The following is a 15,574-nucleotide window of genomic DNA, read 5'->3' on the forward strand; positions in this document are numbered from 1 at the left end:
TTTTATCATGCTACCTACAAGATGCCAACACGGACGATGGCTACATCTTGATTTTTCCGTGCATGTATTTGAAGGAATCGTGAGGTCCACCAGTCCAAGTCTGGCCAGTATGGGGTAGACTAGACGGAAATAGTTGTCGAAAAGAGGCAGCCCGTGGCATGTGTCAAGATGGTATCAATACCACCTGTAATGTGGGGCTGTAGGTCTAGTACCTGGATATACCATGTATTATAGATACTAAAGTATTATAGAGACTAAAGTATCATAGATACGCCCTGATAGAGGACATGCGCACAAAAACCATGGCGACCTCTCATGTTCAGTCCCGTCATAACATGACGGCATCCTCATTGAAGCTTATGACTAACGGATCCTACTACTGCGGTGGCTGCTATCGATAGGTACGAAGTGCTAAGGTACTAGTACTGACTATTAGTTATGCCGATAAGGCTGCAACTCGACTGCCCATGTCTGTTAGCGACCCCTTCCACGAAGCGTTCGGAAGGAAGGAGCGAAATATAATAGGGCAAGCGGTGACGTTCTGGTATAAATCTCAGATAACCCATCGGTCCAATGGTCTGTTAGCAGAGCCTTATACCAGCCACTGGACGATCGGAGTTTATTTTATTTCATTTATCTATCTATTTTTTTTTCTTTTTTCTTTTTTCTTTTTTCGAAGTTGACGTAGACCATGAGGGATCCCAAGGTTGTAATATACCCCGTTGCTCTTTGTACCCCACAACGCGACGGAAACATTACAACGGGGTTCATCACACACATACTACTGGTAGCTACGTAGACATGTTTCATAATGGCGGAACCACATGTCCGGTATCCCAGTCTGTGCGAGAGATTAGGGGCTAGTTGCTGCCTGCTTATCTGCTAGTCGTGGTGCTAGTCGTGATATAAGCCTCCGCGTGTCGTCCAATCCGTACCCTCAATCGTCAGGTACCTGCCTCGATCTGCCGTCCAAGCTGTACTCGTTAATGCGATGAATCGGTCGGTCAAAAGCCCCCTCCCGGACCCCCGGACATCGGAAAAGGCGTGATCCGGCATGATGGCACTCGGGAAATGTGTGGACCTACCGAGAGTCAGCACAGACAGCGGCAGTGGCGGCAGTGACCACAGCAGTGCCACATACCGACGGCCCCCTCTCCGGCTGCGGCAAGCGTCAACCTTCAAGGTTCAGCGCGGCGCAGAACCGCACCGTCCGCTCGACCGGTCGGACGGACGCGCGCCCAACGGCGTGCACCTTGCCGCGTCGTACCGGGGCTCTCGTACCGGAGCTTCCAAGGCGAGACGTCCCAGACCCTGGCGGTGGTGGGCTTCCACAGAACGCACAGTGACGACGCGTGCTTCGAGGCCGACACGATAGCCGTTGGGTTTTGTACCCCGAACGACGTGGGGGGGGAGGAGGGCGACTTGGGCTAGGAATCTGAGCCGTCGTGCCAGGAGCCTCCGACTGCGAAACCCGCCAGGGCACGATCGGCCTTTTGACGGAAGTCAAAGCCTTGTTGCAGGAGACCCGGTGAGAAGGGTTTGCCATATCTTTGAGGCCAGCCCGAGTTAATGCATGGCTTCTCCTCCATCTTTCTTTCAAGTCGGCTGAGTGGCAGGCAGACGGGATGGCTACGACATGTCGAGGACGAAGATGCATGGACGGCATGGAACGAACTAGAAAATGATTTCTGGAACACACATAGTATATATAGTCAGGGAGGGCATGGTTGTATATAGGATTTTGTTCGTATGTTATTCTTACAAGACCATTCTCAGCAAGCAACTACTTGTATTATTCACGGAATCTTTATTTCACTTTATTGTACACTTTTTACTCACAGATACATGTGCTTTTTCGAATGCCGCCAATGCCCTGATATGCGCCTCCTCCCCTCTGATCCGACCCCTGATTAAACGTACAGGTCTCCTGGTGATAAGATGATGGATTACGCAGTTGATGGTTCAATGTTTCACCTCACCTCTTTTTGATTTCGCTAGTTGTCAACATCATTCAACTGGACAATCTGCCAAGTCTAGTGCCGCAAACAAGGTCTGTTAATACGAGCAGACAGTCGAGTTCCCGCGTGGGGGCTGTCCGTGATGGAATTTCAAATCCTGTAAATCACAATCATGTCTCCATGTAGGAATTTACCGGCATGAAGTGTGGGTTGCATTTTCTCGCTACGAGTACGAGAACAGTGGTCATTGGTGCGAGGCAGTTCTCCGCCTCCGTAGACTCTTCCAGCCTTAAGTCTCTGACGCCGACACCCCGCCAATATATGTATCCTTGCGCCGGCATCTGCTCTAGCCGATGCAAGACCCCAGCGCCTCCTCTACGGATGACTTGCTTATCAATCACCATCGAGCTTATAAGGCGTCTCACTCTCCGCAGGGACACGAGGGAGGTAAGAGGAACCATCACACGATCGAACCACCGTACGATCGAACGAGCGGAATTAGAACGTAGAATGTCATGTGATCATGTATGAGGCCATGCTATCGGCTAAATACGCTATATGTGGGAAGGGCAGCAATGTAGCATCCCTTTGCCTCTCTCTGCGACAGGTATCACGGTTGTGATGGGTCAGGAGAGAGACGAGCAGGGCGCCTCGCCTGGGACAGGAGTCTGAGCCTTGGAGAGTACTCCATCCAAAGGTAAACAGATCAAGGGCGAGTCTAGTCGTGGTGATAGAAGTCATCGTCCCGTGGTAAGATTTGGTCTACGTGTGTCTGGAATGCCGATATAGGAGCACAGAGCCCGCATGTTCCGGTCGACGACGACGGCTATCGGAGGAACCTGCCAGCGCTTCAGGGGCCCAGTGAGTGAGTGCATGGGCCAAGGTAGCCATTGTTCGCATTGTCGTTTGGTTTAGGTGACCGCCGGCATGAAACCGTGCTCTTTCGGCCTGGGCAATCTGTGTCCAGTGTCCAGGTCCCCCAGTGTCCAGGTCCCCGTTCAACGCTGGTGTCCCAGCCGTTCGAGTTCCGTGAACCAAGACGAGCAAGGCAGGCGGGAACTTTCCTTCTCATCACTATCCCCGGGTGGCCAGCTCTGACCTGGGCTGTCTTCGTGTTGCCGGCGATGATGAGGTGAAAAAAATTCGACGTTATCGCGCTGCTCAAGACGGATATCCGCGGGTGATCCCAAACAGTGAAACCAACAGGAGAGCAGAGACGAGATATGTACCCGGAGACTGGTCGCGACCATGCGTCTGATCCCCCCACCCCTCAACCAGTCTGTGATAGGATGACACACCGGACCACACATCATGGCACTGGCACTGGGACGGACACTGGCGCTACATATTCCCTCCAGCCTAGTGCCAAGATGCCATCACGGACAAGCTCTGCTGCGCTAGTTTGAGAGTTAGTCCGAGGATAGGAGAGGGAGGCACGAAAGGAGTGCCTCCGGCAGATGTTGTCCGGTGCTGGTGATGGACCCTCCGGGGAAAGCCAGGGCGGATAGCTCGATAGGATGGGAAAGTGGGATACCCAATATGTGCGAGTTGTCCGGTGTCGAAGCGGAGCAGAGCAGAGCATAGACGCCAATGTCTCTGGCCGAAGTAGAGGCTGATGGGAGGTCCAGAACACCAGTGGCGTCACATGTTCCGACCGTGAGGGACGGTAGAAGGCGGATCAGACGGAGATGGGATGAGCGTGTAGATTCCAAAGGCATCAACGCTGGAATTGAACATCGACAACACCTAGAGTGGCCAACTCCATCTGAGCGTGGGGTCTATCCTCTAGATAATAGAATGAGACTGGTTATCGGAAGAAGGGGTAGGGGTATATGTAAGGGTCGAGAGAAGAGGATGACGGATGGATTGCTTGTCTTAATGTACCCTTGTCGTCAGAAATGCCGTAATGCTGTTGTTCTGTTTGTGAGTGACGCGTGCGTGCGCGTGCATATGCGTGGCTGTCAGGGCGTCACATTCATACATCTGACATCCATGTGCTCTGTGAATAATGCTGACCGAGCAAATGAATCCATTCCACTGCATCGTAACCAATAATCATTCACATACGTCTGCCATCTATCCCAACCGGAACATTGAGCCAAGAAAAAGAAAAGAAAAAAAAGGGGGGGAGAGGGGTATCAAACTAGGTTCGAGAAGAGAAGAACAAGAAAAGAGGACACAAGGGGAAGATGATGAAGATATTAACAGATACAAAGAGAGAGAGAAAAAATACAAGGTGAAGATGATGGAAATATTAACAGATACAAAGAGAGAGGAAGAAAAATAAGAGCTAGGAAGAAGAGGGGGGGAAAGAAAGAAGAGGAGAGGAGAGAACTACAGCTGCTGCTTCCCAGGACGTCCAAGTTTGAGCAGCGGCACATCGGCATCAGCTTCGTCATCCCTCCTCAGAGCCATCCACCTAGTGTTGAGAAGCTCCTCTCCGACGACGAGATCGAATCCGGCCAGGAAGCAGAAGCTGACCTCCAACCTGGCCAGCTCCGACTCGCTCACGCCCCCGACACGCGCGACCTTGGCATGGGGGTAGGCCAGATCCTCGAGGGCCTTGGCGGCAACCCTGACGCCGGCCAGGGCCAACCTGTGGACGTTTCGTCTCGTGACTGGGATGGCGGCCTGCTCGACGGCTAGGCGGTGGATATAGACGGAGGCGGCGAGGTAGACTGCGGCACTGGCGGGGCAGAACTGGTGCAGACGGGCCATGTAGCTCGTTATGCTGATGGGGGGCTCCAGCTTGCTGTAGAACTTGCGGGTGATGGCGCCGTGCTGCTGGGGGGCGTTGGGCATGTCGTCTTCTCCCGGGGCAGATGCGTCCGGAGGCGTCGTCATCGATGACGGTTGAGATGACGGCGGAGCAGGAGCAGCAGGGGATTTAGGGACGGTCTTGAGTCGCACGCCGTCGATGGCCTGCTGCTGGGTAAGCTGCATCTGCTGCGCCACGGCGGCTCTGTACGCCCGCAGCTTGTTTCCATCGTCTCGTGTCGTCGCCGGGGCGGGAGAGGGAGGTGTGGTCGTGGCAGCTGTGCCTGCCGCCGCGTCGCCGGCGGAGGTGGTGGAGGTGGTCGTCGTGCTGTCACTGCCAATGCTTGGCCCTCCTCCTCCGGCCGGCGGGGTTCTAGAAGGACTGTAGCGCGCCATGAAATCCTTCTCGGCCAAGAGTCCGCTCATCTGCGGGTCCGTGGGCGTGCGTGGCGGTGGCGTGGGTGGTACGTCTCCGGTGATACGAACGAGGCGCTCCAGGCTGGCGCTGACCAGACGGAGGGCCTCAGAGGCCGGGAGGCGCGAGAGGTCGTGGTGTTCTCTGTCCTTTCCATCGGCCTCTTTGGGAGCTTGTATTCCTTCCGTCTTGCTGTCCTGCTCGAGGTGTATCGTCGGCTGTTGCTGCATGACGGCAGGTTGTGTCTGCGTCGTGGCCATTTTTTTTTTTTTTTTGGCGTCGGTGATGATTTGCGTAGGTCGTGAATCCCCGTCACAGTCTCACATAGTCTTTTGTTCCTTGTGGAAAGGAAGTGTAGCGTGCTCAACAGATGTCGACTCGTCGCATCGTCCTCTTCGTCTGTTCTCTGTCTTTTTTATAACTGTCCTTTGTCCTTTTTATCTGTCGTGTCGCGATGGATATGCGACAAGAGTGAGCGAAGCGGGGTGGGGACAACGCAGGGGGGTGGGGGGGAAGGTGAGGGGTGACGGAGTGGCTGAGAGGTACTCGTAGGGAGAGACACAGAGAAGGAAAAGAGAGATGGAGAGGGAGAGAGAGAGGGGGGGAAAGAGAGAGAGGGAAAGAGAGAGAGAGAGAGAGAGAGATGAATCGTAGGATATTGTCAGATTATAGAAGAGGGGAAAATAACGAGTCTCGTGGTAGATCAAGAAGGAGCGAGGGGGGGCGGCTGTCTTCTTTCCATATGTAGATAAAAAAGGAAAAACGAAAAAGAAAAAAGAAAAAAAGAAAAAAAAGAAAAAAAAGGAAAGGAAGATCCCTGTTCTTCAAGGAGCGGGACCCATGACTCGAGATTACCTCGTGGAAGAGAGAGCATATAATACTCAGCATACACTCCGCATATACTCGTACTGCTGCTACTACTCTGTGCTAGTGGCCTAACTACTATCAATACTGGCACTACTGATCTGTACCAGATACAAGCACTGCTAGTGCGGCGACTACTAATAGACTACTCCGTAATACTAATAGTCACAAGGTATATTACTACTATCTGTACAGATTACAGTCTCTCGTCCTACCGATGACCACTACCGGAAACCAGCACGATCAGAATCCTGATCATGGTGTGGTGGCCCTCGGCCTTGGCGAGTCAGCTTTCCAGAGGCTCCTCCCTCGGGTTAGTGGAGATGTAGACGGGCCGACAACTTTTTTTTTTCTGTATAACAATACATGGAGTATTGACCGTTACTGCTGCTGCTGCTGCTACTACTATTACTTACTACTACTTGCTACCGGTCATCATCACCAGGTATTAGCTGTACGGAGTGTCCGCTGGTATTACATGCATCATCAGAAGCCTATATTGATTAGAGCCCAGACTCGTAGATGGACACTTGTAAGAGCCGTTGTGGGAGACTGAAACCAAGTATCCTTGTTGCCTATTCTCCCTCTCTCATACCTCTTCATCTCCAAAATCTCCAAATCTTTCTCATCTTCAATTCCCCACTCCTCCATTATCTATTACAGGGTATCTCATCTCAACTTTGAAACCACTTCGGAAAAGAAACCCCCCCCCCCCGAAAAGAAAAGAAAGGAGGCACCCCCTTTATATATTTATTAATATCTAATACAGGTGACACTTCCAAAACACAGGTTCGACCTTTTTACCATCAACTACTCGTAATACCACAACATCCACCTATTCTTGTCATATCTCAACCAGACTTTGCTTCCTCTTCTCCCTTTTCTCCTTTTCCTCCTCCTCCTCTCCTCCTCCTCCTCCTCCCTTCTCTTCTCTCGTCTTAGGAGGACCGACACCACCCTCCTCCCATCTATCCTCCCCCTCCCCTCCCCCCTCTTCACATCTTCAGCCGCATACTCTCCAATACGGACTCTACTCCAGGTCTAGATTGATTCCACACTCCACAACTCTATCCTGTCTCCACTCTCTCTCTTCCCTCCCCCCCCTCACTCTCTCTCTCTTCCCCGTCTCTCTCTTTTTTCTCCTCTCTATACTCCGTGTTACCTATGGCATGAAAATGTATCTCTCTTGGTATAGCTCCCATCCATCCTTCCTCGTCTCTCGCCCGTCACCTCTCTCGTCTTGGCTTCCAAGCTTCCGAGCACCAGTGGCCCACCATTCCCAGCCTTGCAGTTAAGCAGAATGCCGAGAAGCCTGTAGTCTGTAGCCTGCAGCCGTGTGCCGGAGCAGAATCCCGACTATGCCAGTATATGACTCCCTCTGCATCTGACTCCACCCATGACCCTCCTTATAACTCACGAGTGATGCGTATACAGATAGGTCTGATAGTTGTTCAAACGAGAGAGAGAGAAGCCATTTACCAGTCATTACATAAAAGACCGCGCTCATCCCGATACCCCCCCCCCCCAGGGTATTACAAGTTCCCAGAGTGCGACTCAAGTCGGTCTCGGAAATGAGGCTTTTCCAAAAGCACATTACAACTAATAATATTACATATGTATTAATATATATATATATATATAAGTATAAGTAGTGCTCCGTATTACTTCGTACCTCTTGCCTCGTAACTCCGTATACTAGACACCCATCTCACCTGTCCGAACCCCATACAGAGACTCACTGCCGCAGTGCTGCTCCAAGATCGCATCTGGCCCCTTCATAAGAGGGAATGGGTGGGTGGGGGGTTTGGAGGGTTTTTGGGATCACTCCTTCGTCCTCCCCTGACAATCCGCCACCACCGTGCAGTCCACCACTGCAGACTTCCCCGCCTGCACCTTGGAAACCGCCTGCTTCGACACTCCCTCCAGCTCGTTCACCTGGCTCACCCGTAGTCCCTCAATGTCTCCAGCCGCTGCTGCCAATGCAGAGCCTGCATAGTCGGGCGCAGGGTCAAACGAGATATTAATCTCCTTATTCGTCGCCTTGGACCCTAGTCCGTCTGGGTGCATCAGCAGCAACGACTTTCGGGGGGGGGGCATGCCAACTTGTACATCGCACCGCTGCATCAGCTTTCGTCCTTCTGCCATTCCCCTCGTTCTTCCTTTCATCATGCATCAACCTTGCAATACACTCGGGACCCTATCCTTGTTGCTTAGCACCATAGTCAACACCGGGATCTTGTACCGCTTCGGAATCCAGTACACGCTCCCCGGCACTGTAGGCAGGTACGTCCCGTCGCCGACAGTCTGCGCCACAAATTTCCCCTTGTCTTGCCTGCCGGCCTCGGCGTCAGCAGCTAGCTTGATGCCCAGCGAGCCGCCGCCCGACCACCCAAGGCCCCCTCCTCCACGATTGATCCACGATCCGGGTGCGGTCAGCTGAAGGTTATCGTGCACGAATCCCGTGTCGGCCACCGCCTCGATTGCGTAGATTGTATCAGACTGGCACACTTCCCGTAGCATCTTGCACAAGTGCCCCGTGCCAGTAGACCCGTCCGGCAGGGTAGTCGCCGCCTTCGAGATGGCCCCGAGACGGGACTAGTGACCTTTCCTCCGCTCCTTTTCCGCCCATGTCTGGTCACGAGCTGCCAACGCTTTGGCAGCTGGCCCCGACTCGAGAGACACCAGGATCTGATTCACAGACGTCAGGAAATCCGCCTTGAAGCGCCCGTCCGCCTGGATACAGTACAGCGACATCAATTCCTTGACGTGATCATCACGTCGGCCTCTGTCACCGAGTCGTCTACGCCGAAACGCAGGCCCAGCCAACCTGGATGGCCGGCGGGGAAGCACATGTCGCTGCCTCCGGTATCGTGTACACACAGGCCTTTGATGGTATCCGCTAAGACCATGAGCGCCTCAGGAACCCCATGGTTGCGTCCAGAATACCCCATGACAATCAGAGACTTCTTAGCTGTCGACAAGGCCTCGGCGATGGATTCCGCCGCACCTCCAGGAAGCCCACCGAGCTTCACCAAGTCCCAGCGCTCCTGCTTCAGCGAGTACGGACTGATGTCTGCCTCCATAACCTCCCTCGCGCCGCATAGATATACGGATCCCCGCGGATCGCTCGTCGCGAACTGGAGGGCACGTTTAACCATTTGCTTCACGTTAGTTCCCGTCATTATTTCGACCGTATAACGGCATTGTTGGCCAAGGATAGCCTTCTGGTCAGGAACATCTTGCATGCAGTGGATATATCCAGTGCGGGGACCACGCATCTCGCCTTCGAGGGTGAATGGCGACATTCCAGCAAACACAAAGACCGGTGCTCGCCCCGTAGAAGCCTTGTGAACAGCTGCGCCCAGGCCCTATATCCCAGAGTCAACATGAACAATGACGGCCTGAGGCTTTCACTCAGTCTGGCATAGCCATCCGCCATGGACGTTGCCACCATCTAGGAAGAAACTGTTAGTGAATCACGACTAAATTTACAGGTTAGATGAACAAGCTGGATACCTCGTCTGGGCATGTGACGATTCGCGGAAACCGTTCATTGGCCTCACGTTGCCCCTTGACCATGGCCTCGATGATACAAGGATGGTCAGACCCCAGGTTGACAAAACAGTATGTGATTCCAGCCTCCCAGATAGCTTCAGAGAAAGCGAATGAAGCTGTGTACATGTCCGACTTGGCCTGCGTCGACGCATATCTGAGACTGATGTTCATATCCAAAGACAAGGACCGGCCAGATCTGAGTGTGGCACGGGAAACTGCAGCTCGACGGCGTACGCCCTTTGTTAAGGAAGTGGTTCCTTCCAGACAAGACGCAGATGTAGTCGACATCGACACAGAACTGCCGTTCGAAAAAGATGGCACGACTGCACGTCGGCAGTTCCAGTGGGCCGGAGCCAATCCGGCACTTCGAAGGCGAGTAACCTGCAGGGTCTTCTTTTTTTTCCGGCTTCCTCTTGCAAGGTAACGGTCGTTCAGTATGAAGTTGGTCACAGTGATGAGCCAGATGATACACGCCGAGTTGCTCAACACGGTGAGTAGTATTATATGCTGACACCGATACCCGAGTATCGGTGTGCGGGGGGGTCTTCGGTAGTAGGTGAGGATCTGCTCTGGGGTATAAATAGCCAGCAGTAGATCGGCAAAGTATCCGTGTTGTGAAGCGGGGCTGGAGGGGGCGTGGTGGAACAGAGCAATGAAGGTTGAAAAAAAAGAAATAAAATGGAAGAAAGGAACAATGACCGTCTGCTTTTCTTTTTGTTCCATTTACATCATTATGTAATATTGAACGCACCTTCCCTCCCGCTCTTTTCTGCCATGTCGCACCTTCCCTCCGCTCCATCGTCATAAGCATTATGAAGCCGTTCAATTCCGCGTCTGGTCGACGGTTAGTCAGGGGGGGGGTTTCCCCGCCCCCGTCTTGACACGAACTACCAACCGCCTCGTCTCCCTTTCGATAAACCAGATGAGACGAACTTGTGTACTACTTCCATCTTGTCCGAGTTATCCAAATGGGCTTGCCTAGCTAGAACCAAGGGTTCACTAAATGAAAAACGCCTGGCAAAGACAGACACCTGATGAAAGTAAGAGTAGACCTCACTGGAGGAGAAGGATGTTTCCAACGCACGGCTGGGCCTCGCTGTTAACAGATATTAGTATCCATCAATCGTCATGAAAAGAGAAATGTTGGACATGAAAACAGTGGTCAAGCATGCATAACTATCATGGTTTTCAAACACATTAGGTCAACATGGCGTTCCAGATTAGGAAAAGCTATATGCAAGTGTCGAAATGAAAAAAAAACAAAAGACCCTGGAGACAGACTCTCACAGGCGAACGAATAAATGGTCAATATATACAAGGTCGCATTATAAACATGTACGTTCCCAGATTCGGAAGTGTGTGAATGTCTCATTGAAAACTTAAGATGGTCTTCTTCCCCCCCTCTGCAATCTACAATCCGCAGCCGGTGATGGGTGAGGGCTTGACACCGGCAATGGTGGGGACAATGGGCTGGATGAGACCGTCCTTGAAGAAGACCTGGTCAATGATGATCTCACGCCTGGAGCCGTTCTCGTTGGCCTTGCGAAAGCGGTGGTAGGCGATGAACCAGTTGTCAGTGCCGGGGGTGTTGATGATGGAGTCGTGGCCGGGACCGAGGATGTCCTTGGAGACGTCCTTCTGGAGGATGAGCCCGTGGTAGGTCCAAGGACCGGTGGGGCTGGTGGAGGTAGCGTAGCCGACGCGGTAGTCCTCGCTGGCTGTATGGCCGATGGAGTAGGTCATGTGGTAGATGCCGTCGCGGAAGTTGACAAAGGGAGCCTCGGCGTAGTAGGTCAGGCCGCTGGGGGCGGTGGCGGTGTCCCAGTTGACCGAGAGCATGTCGGCGTTCATCTCGGCCATGACGGGCGACCCGTTGCCCCAGTAGATGTAGTTGACGCCGGACTGGGGGTCGTGGTAGACCTGGGGGTCGATCGGTGTGCCGAGGGAAGACACCCTCTCCTGACCGGTGATGAACGGCTCGGGCTGGGCCTTGAAGGGGCCGAGAGGCGAGGGACCGACGGCAACGCCCATGGCCTCCTTCTCGCCGTTGGCGATGTTGCCGCCGGAGAAGTAGAAGTAGAACTTCCCGTTGGCTTTGATGATGGTGGGGGCCCAGGCCTTTCCGCGGGCCCAGGGAACGTTACCCTCGTCACCGTTCAGGTACAGGATCGGCTTCTTGGTGCGCGTCCAGTAGACCAGGTCCGTCGACATCCAGGCGTACAGTTCCATGCTGCTCCACGGGTAGCCACCGTCGGTGGTGGCGTAGATGTAGTAGTTGCAGTCGTCAGGGAAGGTGACGATGTTGGGGTCGGCCCAGTAGCCGGGGATGCTGCTCATCAAGCCCCTCTTGGTCAGGGAGCCATCCCACTTAGAGGACTCCTCTGAGCGGGGGACCTTCATGTCGCGGGGGTGGAGACGATCAAGCGTCTGCTTGGTAAGCTCGGTGAGCTTCTTGATCTCCTGAATCTGCTGATCCTCGTCTAGCATCTCAATGCAGTCGTCCTCTTCGGAGACGAAATGAGGCCAAACGGGCTTGGGGACGATGCCGTCCGTGGCGGCAACGGAGGTGGAAGACCCCTGGGAGGAAGAAGCGGCGGAGACGCCCTTGACGGCCAGGACGGCCGCCGCAACGGAGGCAATGGAGAGTCTCATGACGGCAGCGGTAACGGCAGGTAGCAGTAATTATTCACTAAGAAGAGTGCGCGTCTGCGTGTGGATGGACGGAATTAAAAGAATGTGACTCGGCGGGATAGCAACTAGGATATAAAAGAGAAGGACGGGGTCGGAATTAAAACACAATGCAACCCAAAAGAAAGAATGACTGGGAGACCGAATGCTGCTTGGCTTCGGATCATGCCAGGAAAATGGCACAATCTCTGTTGGGCACCGGACGTGCGAGCCTTATATACACGGACTGGACATGTCGGCGTGACGTTTCCAGGAGAGAAGAGCAGAGAGAGAGGTTGACCGAATAGTTCTGATCTAACACAAGTAATCTCCGCCTGACTACGTTTCTGTCACCCGTCGCGTCCATCATGTCTCTCTCCTTCAGTTGGTAATATGGGTCACAAGTTGGTGTTTATGCTCCTGCTCCTCCCCCTTCACCTTAGAGCCTGTGTGTTTACCTTGCTCGCTTCACTACAGCGGCAATGCTCGGGAGAGGGGGGGGGAGGGGTGTGGGTGAATACCTTGTTCAACAGGTTGTAGCCCCAGCCCACACCTTCCAGGACACACCACACACGGCAGAGACATGAATACCCCGTAGAGAAAGAGAGAGGCAAAACAAAAGTGTGGGTATTATCAAGGGAAGCACGGGTTGCGAAAGGGAGGGAGGTGACTTGTGGAGAACAACAAGCTGGCGCACGCGTCATTTGTATCAGGGCAATAGTAGGAGAGGGCCGGCAAGCTGGACGTGTGTATATAGACTGGCAGAAGATTTCTCTTGCCGTCATCGACAGTTGGTACGAAGGAGTCGAGGAATACAGATGTTAGTCGTGGTAGTAGTAATAGCAGGATGTTAGCAGCAGTAGTATTGTTACTATCAACAAGACTCGGTAGCTTCCCCTCGACGACTACGCCCTGACTTCTTTCCCTATTTGGCTGTCCGTTTAACCGGGGCCGATCCTTTTTTTTATGGGCCTGCCGTCGTTCCGGACTGCGGCTTTGACATGGGTACAACTCAGAAGCGCCAACCCCTTGCCTGCGTAAGTCGTACCAAAGTACCAAGACTCATGATGATTATTACCCGGCGCAGCGGCTGCCGGTTGATTTAAACTAGCACAGCATACCTAGAAGGATGCTTCGGACTATGAACACGTAGAAAAACAAACAAGTTGCGCGAAGAATGTTGATCTTCCACAGCTTGTTCATCCCAACGTAGTTACTTGTTCCTCTCTTACTCCATAGTCCCTAGTGAGTACCTTAACGTTGGCAGCTGCACTTTCTCTTCGTTTCTCCCGTCGCGCCTAATAGCTAATAGTCACACTTAGCGGTGTCACTTGTTCCTTTTCAAGCTTCTTGTTTCCTTGCTTGGTTTAAAGCCTGACATCCCTACAGCCTTAGCATTGATCGATAGCTTGGCGACTCGAAGAAACTTGGCAACGCGAAGAAACTTGGCAACTAGAGGAAGCTTGGCAACGAGAGAAGGCGTGCCAACAACAAACACGCTGCGTGCACGCATAGTCCAAACATCAGTCCGTCAATGCCAGCTCCGACATGATCCCGCACTAACTCGCAGGAGCCGATAGCACAGGTACATGTAATACTTTTCTAATCAAAGCAAGGCTGCGTCCTCCTCCCTCGCGCTTGGTACTTAGCCCTTGTATAATATAATGTATTACGTGTCAATCCATGCAATCTGGCCTCAACGTCACACACATTTCCCAACTCCCGTTGCCCCCACTCACACCATGCGCCGTGGTTCGACACTAACACTGCAAGATGCCGTGGGTTAACTAGAGGGGATCACTCACTCCTCTCAATCCTCGCTCGTACCACTACTACAGATATTACTACGAATACTACGATCAACGAATACTACGAATACTAGTCTACCTGTACGTGGTACTACTACAGTAGCATGCGATTGGCAACCCCTACATAGTACAGTCCAGTAGATCAGCAAACCCGCAGGCCTGCAGCCTAACTTTCTGCATGTTGCGCCATCCCCCCCTCCCTCCTCTGGCTATGTTCCCTCTGCTTTGACTCCTTCATGCATACTACCTCTCCCTCGTGATTATCTCCCCTCTCATATGACTTGTGCGCACACCCTCCCGCGGGATAGATCGGTTCGTTCCGCCAAGCATCTAGCATGGGCACGCGCACACAACTCGTGAGAACACTTCGGAATAATGCTACCAGTAACGAAATGCTCTTCACGGTCATGCTCACCACATAACAATGAGCAATACTACGTCGCAAAGCACATGATTGTGTAGTTGGATGAGAACTTTCCAAGAACGAAGGGACTCGAAAAAAAAGAAGGCAAAAAAAAAAAACACACAAAAGGGCTAGATGAATCCTTTTTCGTTCATGTACTGCCACGTATGTGCATTAAACGCTATACAGACACGCGAAACAAATGCCAAGAACATTGTCATCGCCATCACTGCCGCTACCGCTACCATCATCATGCCTCCTACACCACTACTATTCCATGCACAGCTTCTCGGTCGCCAGCAAGACGCTGCGCCTCCGGTGGCCGGTGCTGGCACCGACAACGGTGGAGAGGATCTCACAAAGGCCCAGATCGGAGCTATAGCAGGCTGCATCGTCGGGTTCGCCATCGTCTCTGTCACCTTGACCTTTTGCCTCGTCAGCCGGTACCGTGGTCGAAAGCGTCTACGTCAGCGTCGCCGTCGTAGACATGATCATCGCCATCATCCTCACGATTATCGGCAGGCTCCTCATCCTCATCCTCGTCGAAGCCGCAGCGGCCGGCACGGACATCATCATGACCGTGAGAAGCCAGCAGCGTGGCCTCCCAACACGGCCGTCTCGTCATATCACTCGACGGCAGACAGCGATCCGCCCCCTCCTCTGAGAAGGTTATCACTGACGAGGGTGCGCTGGTCGTCCCCTCCTGTAGTCGTGGCTGTGGCTGAAACAGACGAAGAGAAGGTGCATACCCCTGGCGGGCCGGAGTACCCGGCGGCCACGTATAGAGCCATCCCGAGGGGAAACTCATAGGTTACGCATACTGGGGGTAGGTGGTAGCAGATACGGAGATTGACTGGTTTTTTTGGTTGTTGTCCGGTCTGTTCTTTTTGTTCTTCTCATCACGACGTATTACAGACAGAGTTTCTGTATCTTATTTTGAATACTGCATTGATCACATGAGAATCATGAAGATCAGGGACTCTAGACAAGGAGGCTGAATTGACGTCGTATTCTAGAAAAATGGCATATAACTACTAATATCAGTCACGATGCATGTAAATTGTAATAACAACGTACGTATATGATATATTTGCTCCATTTGCCCCATTGGCCATGACGGTTAATCGGCTCTGCGAATATACCATTC

At 52.8% G+C, this 15,574-nt stretch overlaps 5 protein-coding genes across 5 annotated transcripts; all 5 read right to left on the minus strand.

Annotated features, from left to right (window-relative positions):
- Positions 1-4,292: 4,292 nt before the first annotated feature.
- On the minus strand, positions 4,293-5,360 carry GMORB2_4896 (Cyclin; the record flags this gene model as incomplete). Its single annotated transcript, XM_035466870.1, has 1 exon — positions 4,293-5,360. The coding sequence occupies one exon, from the start codon at positions 5,358-5,360 to the stop codon at positions 4,293-4,295; it is 1,068 nt and encodes a 355-aa protein (XP_035318029.1).
- Positions 5,361-7,815: 2,455 nt separating this feature from the next.
- Positions 7,816-8,514, minus strand: GMORB2_4897 (Thiamine pyrophosphate enzyme, C-terminal TPP binding domain; the record flags this gene model as incomplete). The annotated part of the gene is made up of 2 exons (XM_035466871.1): positions 7,816-8,051; positions 8,184-8,514. The coding sequence occupies 2 exons, from the start codon at positions 8,512-8,514 to the stop codon at positions 7,816-7,818; spliced, it is 567 nt and encodes a 188-aa protein (XP_035318030.1).
- A 75-nt stretch (positions 8,515-8,589) lies between these two features.
- GMORB2_4898 (Acetolactate synthase large subunit or other thiamine pyrophosphate-requiring enzyme) lies at positions 8,590-9,675 on the minus strand (the record flags this gene model as incomplete). The annotated part of the gene is made up of 3 exons (XM_035466872.1): positions 8,590-8,727; positions 8,787-9,362; positions 9,511-9,675. 3 exons carry the CDS (start codon positions 9,673-9,675, stop codon positions 8,590-8,592), a joined length of 879 nt encoding a protein of 292 aa, XP_035318031.1.
- Positions 9,676-10,959: 1,284 nt separating this feature from the next.
- On the minus strand, positions 10,960-12,201 carry GMORB2_4899 (Glycosyl hydrolases family 43; the record flags this gene model as incomplete). Its single annotated transcript, XM_035466873.1, has 1 exon — positions 10,960-12,201. One exon carries the CDS (start codon positions 12,199-12,201, stop codon positions 10,960-10,962), a length of 1,242 nt encoding a protein of 413 aa, XP_035318032.1.
- Positions 12,202-14,863: 2,662 nt separating this feature from the next.
- On the minus strand, positions 14,864-15,218 carry GMORB2_4900 (uncharacterized protein; the record flags this gene model as incomplete). The annotated part of the gene is made up of 2 exons (XM_035466874.1): positions 14,864-15,130; positions 15,177-15,218. The coding sequence occupies 2 exons, from the start codon at positions 15,216-15,218 to the stop codon at positions 14,864-14,866; spliced, it is 309 nt and encodes a 102-aa protein (XP_035318033.1).
- Between the last annotated feature and the right edge of the window lie 356 nt (positions 15,219-15,574).

This window comes from Geosmithia morbida (assembly GCF_012550715.1).
Source record: "Geosmithia morbida isolate 1262 chromosome Unknown scaffold_26, whole genome shotgun sequence".
Taxonomy (NCBI): Eukaryota; Fungi; Ascomycota; class Sordariomycetes; order Hypocreales; family Bionectriaceae; genus Geosmithia; species Geosmithia morbida.